The 7,797-nt window shown below is 33.8% G+C and overlaps 1 protein-coding gene across 1 annotated transcript in view; it reads right to left on the reverse strand.

Moving 5' to 3' along the window:
- Positions 1-890: 890 nt before the first annotated feature.
- Positions 891-7,797, reverse strand: part of LOC113227984 — a 56,326-nt gene continuing 49,419 nt past the window's right edge. Inside the window, exons 2-4 of the mRNA XM_026461099.1 lie at positions 2,340-2,513; positions 1,825-2,120; positions 891-1,734 (exon numbers count right to left, since the gene is read on the reverse strand). Coding sequence (XP_026316884.1) covers positions 1,071-1,734; positions 1,825-2,120; positions 2,340-2,513 — 1,134 coding nt within the window. The 3' untranslated portion in view covers positions 891-1,070. The remainder of the gene's footprint in view (positions 1,735-1,824; positions 2,121-2,339; positions 2,514-7,797) is intronic.

Raw genomic sequence — 7,797 nt, forward strand, 5'->3', positions numbered from 1 at the left:
CAACCAGGTGCACTATGCAAAGTTCTCTCACTGTCTCTTGAGGAAAGAAAATATTTTACTGATGCTTTATCATTATTATTAATATTCTTATCAGTTACAACTTTGAAATAATACGGCATAGTTCCCTTTTTCGGTTGTTCGTAATTTCTTTTGGAATTACAATGTTGTACTGGTTGTATCTTAAAAAAAATCCGAATTATTGTTACAAGGGCCGTATTTCAGTTTTGATTTTTTGTTTGGGTTCATTTTTCACTTTTTCTTTGTCAGTAATTATAATTTTGTTTATATTCTCAAAAATTACTTTCATACCATAGTTCTTTATTGAACCGTAATGTTTGTAAAACATGTCGTAGTCATAAAATTGATATAGATTTGAGTCCAGTAGTTCAGCGTACGTATGAGTGTATATGTCAAGGTATAGTAAATTATTAAATATTTCCATCCTGGAATTAAACACAGTTGTGCGTAGGTAGGCACAGAACTAAATTTGTATTTTTGATTTCTTGTAACGTCTGTCTTAACTTTAGTATTATGTCAAAGTTGATGCTAATGATTTCGATTTCACCCTACGTAAGCTCATGAACAAGCAGATAAAAAACTAACATCCGGTAATGCAAAACTTAAACACATGTCATCATAACCTCATTAACGAGATTTAATTTTCTAAGGTGGTTTTCAACTCCACTTCATCAAGAAAAATTAAAATCTAAGATTGGCAGTAGGGCTACACCTTGAAAAATTTGAGTACAGCAATTTTTTTCCATCCTTTAAGAGCACCCTCTCACCCTCCCGCTCACCCTCCGTGGGTTCCAATTCAAGTAGAAACTATTTCTATACATTTTAAATAACATGAAAAATTAAAAACCATTTTCAAGAAACTCAAATTTTTTATTTGTTCTCATCAGCATCAATACTCAACGTTATAACTTACACAAAGTGGAAAACACTTTTTACCGTTATACTCGTATTAGTTACGGACAAAAAATCTACCATATTAGCCTCAAAACCGTAGGTATACCGTATCTAAATACTATTTTATTAAAGAATCTACTTGACACATTTGTACAATGTTATACCCAAAAGACTTTCACAGGTTGTTTCCCAAGTTCTATCGTATCAGTCTTCCATTTCTCCGAATCTTCTATAATGTCGGGCATATCCACCATATAACCAACTTCTTTACAAGGCGAGGGAGGAATGATACTTATTATCGGTATTCCAATATCTTGGAACGAACTCATTGAAGAGAAACCACTTTCATCTTCCATAAACTGGGAAGAATTGAAGTCGTTCTTTCTGTCGATAGTTATTTTGCGTGTCGTATTTTTTTCTGATTCGGCTCTTGGTGCAGAATAGTTGACTTCATTTATCTTAATATTAATTTCGTCGTCGTCGGATTTACCCAGATTTGGCGGCTTTATGGGGAACTTATCAAAATAGTGTCTTTGAAGCTCACTCATTTGTGTTCCATGCATTTCAAAAGTACTGTCCTCTTCAATGAGTGTTAAGGCAACAGCCGAGTCTTTCGACTTTTTAACGTCGTCGTTTAAAGTACTGTCGTCAACTTTAAACGAAGAAGTTACCATATTAGTGGCATTGTCATTGCAAGTAGACGAGAGCTCCGGCAGATTTGTACTTAGTACGGTATTGGCAAGATTGATCAACCTGGACATTTCTTCTGATATCTTTTGAGATGTTTCATTATTGGACGTCAAAGATATTTTTGATTGGCTCCTGGAATTGGGTAAAAGGAGAATTGCATATTTGATTAAAACTATTTTAACTTGTTAAAATTTAAAAATACCAAATTAATTAATTCATTACCAAAATTTGCTGCAGTCCATGAAACCGTTGACATTGCTAATTGATTTACTGATTTTCCTAGTATTAATCTTTTTGGCCGAATTTGTAGTAATTTCTATGTTTCTGTTTACGTGTACAACCGACAGCGACCGAGGTAAGTCGGCCGTGCTGAAAGAGCTTGTTGAAAGTCTACCCGGCACTATCGTTGTCTTGGTCTTATTCATCTCGTTTTGTGATTCAATGTGCTCCTTAACTCTGTTCAGAAAAGCTACAATCTGCTTCAGTAGCGCTATATGCATTTGCCTGTTAGCTTCCGTCTGGAAACAGTTCAAACATAACATTGGTATTCTAACACGAAAATTAGTTATGGAATTAGTATATTTTCAATTAAATACATCCAATAAAACTTATCAAATCGCGTCAATTGCAAGACATAATTCTCGGTCACGAATTACGCTAAGTTATACCGCAAAACTTATTAGATCATACTATCTGTATCATTGATATAATAATACTTTAAAGTTTAAAAAGGATACCTGTGTCAATTGCCACCTCAGTGTTTCGACTTCCATGTTCAAAACTGTTGCTTCGGTACAATGAAGATTAGAATTTTTCAAATTCGTCTTGTCGGGAGTCTTCATAGTTTTGCCAATTTGCTCCATATTAACGGTTTTTGAAAGTTGAGTAACAAGCTCCATGGTTTCTGGAACCTGTAACAAAGAATGATTGCTGTCGTTAGTTTAAGTCTTATCATTATATTCTAATCAAATATAACGTTGGCTAAAATTGTGATCAGCTTTCACCTAATGACTGTTGAGCCAGCTAAGTTTACCAAATTGAGTCAGACATAAAATGTCGCTGTTTAGTTCAACAGTTAAAGTTGTAATTCGTTACAAGATAATTCGTTTTTCTAATATAAAACGTAATAAAGATGATAGGTATCTACACCTAGACGCGATAAAAAAGCTTAGTATAACGGTGCCTTTAGCGCTCCGGCATTATTTATTGTTTAGGCACGAATACGTGTAAGAAGTGCACACGTAGGTGTCTGAATGGCAGTGTCACAGACATCCCACGCTTTTGCTTCAAACAATCGTGATTGACCTCTATGCGAATAATGTAAAAAGTTGCACTGCTCCCGTTATGTTTATTGGAGTAACCGCTATTCCTCTATGCTAAACTATTCAACAACTAAATACAAAAATAATTCTTCTCTATCTGAACAGCCCAATAACAGCACGATACGCACACTATGACCTGAGAGTTTGGACCATTTTACACTATCCCATCTAATGGATTTTAATTGTTTAATAAACAGAAATTAATCGTGATTAATCTACGTAGGGACAGGAAATTTAAATGATACAATAGAGACAATAGCCACAAAGCGGATATTAACAAGAACGATATATTGTAAATTTACCGTTTTTGTAACTGATAAACAAATAAAATTCCATAAAAAGTGAGATGTGACACGAATGATAAATGATTCGTACAAGCAATTATGATGTTAGGGTACTATCCATCCATGTTAATATTTAATTGGTCAAAAGCAGACACCTTAAACTGTATTTTTAGCAACGAGATATGTAGTATCGCAAAGTATCATATCTATAATTATTGATCTATTGATGCTGTTTTTACATAGCACAAAGAGAGGTTCGTAAGGTCTGCTAACTCATTTCTTAACTCAGTGGGGAGAGTAGCCCCGATTTGGCGAAAAAGTTTTTCTTTGTGTTTGTTAAACCATACTTTTCTTAATATTACCGCGTCTGTCTATTATTATTGACTACTACTTATCATTACTAGTGACTTGATATTTACGCTTGCACTTCTGTAAAAAAGTGATTCGATTGAAATTTTTTCACACTCTATGTTGTGATGTAAACAATTTCGTTCTCGTCTAAATTGTTCGTAAAAGTTAGTGTTGTAAATGATTAGTGTATTACTTTTTGTTATTATATGCCTAACAATTACAATTAATGGCTTAAGGATAGGTATATTTGACATGAAACATTTATTGATGATTCAATTATCAGTACTTTTGGGGAAATAATATTTATTTTATTTTCGCGAAATGGAATCTAAGTAAATATGTGACGATTGAAGGAGTTGTGTGTATCTATGGATTACGGGGAAAATGTTCCAATATTACAATATTGGGTTTTTTTTTTTTTTTTTGAGAATGTACTCGTAAATATCTGTTTATAGTCATCGCGAATCACAAAAGTTCATCAGTATGGACTACTTGCTCTTGACGATTTTTTTATACCTATTGTGACTTGGGTAGTCTTGCCCACTTTTGCGTTCGGGTTACGTTGCCGTTGTTGAATGTATAGTGATTTCCATATTCTAATTAATTACATTCAGTAGTTCCGCTCTTGATTATGGTATATCAGATTACCTAGGTTGTGTTATTGTGTTCTCATGTGTCGAAGCAGCAGGCTGGAACCAAACATGCGTGATGAAGGCCATTGAGCTACAAGTCTCGTTTTACTTTTGCAACACTTTTAATTAGAAATTACGAACAAGCCGTAGATAGGCAGTCGTATTATAACTTATATGTCTATGTATAATTTATAATTTCACCAAGGTTACGCAAACTGTGAATCACGACCCGAAAATACTTTAAACGGCCGTGTTAAAAAGGTCAATCGTTGTTCCGTCGTGTTCGTGGTGGGGTAGCATTAGAAGCGGTCGGGTTGTTAGCGTGGTGAGGCAAGCCCGTCATGCACAAGCGGCGACGCGTGACGGCGGCATCCGGCCAGAGCCCTCGGAAGCGCTTAATGACTGCCCTACCCCCAGCCCCGAACAAGTGCACGACGCCTTTGTCTAGTTACCGTAAATATACGTTTAATTCAACACCTGTGGAAAGAAAAATATAATATTTTACTACTTATACTTAGGTATTACTTGTACTACCTACCACAGAAATCTTTAGATTTCTGTGCTACCTACATTCTTAGATTATTTAGATTTAGACGTTTTGTACATATACAGTTCCTTGAAAATCAAACGATTATTTTCTTTTTTTTACTTGCATCGCAACACTTCAATAACTTGAATAAAAGTAAATATATACATATAAATTGACCTATGTAAAGCACGATTTCGTTGATAATATAAAATTATAGAAAAAGTTGTTTAACTTGTCGGTAGTATTGTATCCATAAATGAAAATATATAACACTTACATTTTACATTAACGCAGTATAATGCGGTAACGAAATGACATAAAGGCAACATTTTAAATTCTCGTCACGTAGTGTGTTCGTGTACGTGATACTTTAACTACTTGTATTAGATCCGGTAGCATTTCGTATTTATAATGAAGCCGGGTATTACGCGACCGAACTTGGCAGACAAAATAATGGTTTGTAGGAATGGAAAGGGCGGAAATGGGTTCAGTATTACTACTACACGAAGATTGTGAATAGGTAATGGAAGAATAAGACATCTACTAACATAATGCCATATTAGTTTTACATTTTGAAAGCTTCGTCTATGACACTTGTTTTAAACGTGAAAATATTGTAAAAAATTGCTATAAATTAACATAAATATTTGCATAGGATTATGCCTAATCGACACAGATACCAAAATTGATGAAAACATTCAAAGCATATGATAAAAACTTTCGAGATAGAGGTATATTGAATATAATGAAGATATGTTTTGTGCATGTATTATTTATTCCCACAATGTGTGTGTACAAATGAATGAACAGTAAGTAAATAACAGTCCCCTCAAGAAAACCTTACATCGTGAGAACGTCTATTGAACTCCGCAATAAGAGCTTAGTTGAGAATACGTTATAATGCTGAGGTCCCGAATTTCTCTCAAAACGGTATTCGAATTATGCATTGAATAGGGGGACATATATTTTACTAAAGTAATTAGGTAAACACATAATAGTACATAGGTAAATACAAAACGCTACAGAAGTAGGTACTATAAGGATCATATTACGTAAGTACCTATTCGAATAATAGTTTAAATTTTTTAAACAACGGCAACGCTTCAGTTAAGTTGTAAGCACATTTTTGCACTTAAAGTAGCAAACCGTGTCAGTAAAATACAATTACCAACAAAAAAGACAGGTGGATGTGAGTCACCCTTGATACAGTCGCTTAGGTGAGGCTCCGCGAAGTGGAACATGTATGAGTTGATACGTGCTGTCTAAGTTCCACGGGTCCAATTCCAAAGCATATTTAAATTTGAAAGTGGTTAGGCTAGTACTAAAAAAGTAGTTAGTACTAAATGTGATTAATGGTGGTTTAATGTGTACTGATTTTGTATTTTACATTTACTTAATTTAATGTTTTCTTTTGACTATTCTCGAAAAATTAATGGGTATAAAAATAATAATATCAAATTGTAAATACATTAATTTAAGAAATACATAAATTTTAAAAATATCTGGAATTCGGCAACAAGAAAAAATACCTTTCAAAAAGCTGTAATTTTAAATACATGCTGAATTATCAGAATGATCATGCAGACAGAAGAAGACAAAAGAGGTTCTCATTACAACACATCACACAAAAATTTAAGACATTGAACATTTATTGACGTTAGATAGTATTTTGCTCCGGTGGATTGACTACCTATCGTTGGTTAGCATTCTCCCTTGCCTGTTTACAGTATTAGAACATTAAACATGATAACAGATTATGATATAATCATAAAATAATAATAATTTGAAATGAATAATATTCATTCATTCATTCGTACTAAGCTTTTTCATATATTATACTAATATTTCAATAGAACTAATTATTTCTTGCATCTTTAAAGTTATCAGCTATCTACCTAGTCACCGGCCCGAGTTGCGAACTCCCTTAAACAGGGCAAAGTGTCAATGGTGCAGTAGATTAAACTCTCAACTGCTGAGTTGACATATTTTGTTATGACTTTATATTGCCTAAGAAATAGTTTAATGTAAAAACATTCTTTTAATACAATATTTACATAGTAAATAAATATTTTTCAGCAGAGAGGAGGCCGTAATTAAGTCTCTGATTTCTGAAACTAGTTCGAAAATTGGGAAGTAAATTTAATTTACTTAATTCACCTAGTCAATGTAAATTTCAGAGATGTGATCGTTTATATACATGTGTTTTGACCAGTGTTACTTTCAATTACAGTCCCTGATTAGAAAATTAAGCGAGTAGCTATAGTTCCAGCGCACTAGGAACCCACCACAACAACATAGGGATCGCAGTACGACACTATACCTTCTTAATTTTCTATATTGAGAATTGTTTGTAATATATCACGACATATTTTTACCCTATTAACGTATACTGTTAATGCAATTAAAATAATGAATACGATTTCATACTAGACAACATCTAAAAAACAGTCTGTCGGTCAGACTCACATACTCGAGTTCTGTAACCATTTAGAAAATTGAGGAAGCCACTCTAATTTCTGCGGACTGGTACATGGTCCATGGATCCGGAGTATGCATAACCTACGATTTTACATTGATAAATAACTGTCATCAAAATTTAGAAAGTTAATAATAAGTTATAATTAATTCATACTGCTAATTTAACTTCAGACTAGCGGTCGTCGACAATGCGGTCTATTAGTCAAAATGGCATCCTCGATTTCTGTACCCATTTAGAAAATTGGGGAAGCAGCTCTGATTCCGGCGGACTGGCATCTAGTCAATGGATCCGGAGCACGCTAAACTTACGGTTTATATTGAAGTTTGGCTGTGTTTTGTCGCGTTTTAAAATTATTATTGAAAAATTGTAATTGAATTCATCTTATTAATTTAATTTCAGACTTGAAATCATCGACACTCCGGTCTGTTGGTCAAAATTGCAACCTCGCTATCTGTACCCATTTAGAAAATTGGGGAAGCAATTCTGTTTCCGGCGGACTGGTACATCGTCTATAGATCCGGGGTACGAATAACCTAAGCTTTTACATTGATAAATAACTGTCTGTCATCGATACTTTAACATTAATAATAAGTTGTAA

The sequence above is a fragment of the Hyposmocoma kahamanoa genome, unplaced genomic scaffold (genome assembly GCF_003589595.1).
Source record: "Hyposmocoma kahamanoa isolate Upper Pololo Valley unplaced genomic scaffold, ASM358959v1 100021, whole genome shotgun sequence".
NCBI classification, from domain to species: Eukaryota; Metazoa; Arthropoda; class Insecta; order Lepidoptera; family Cosmopterigidae; genus Hyposmocoma; species Hyposmocoma kahamanoa.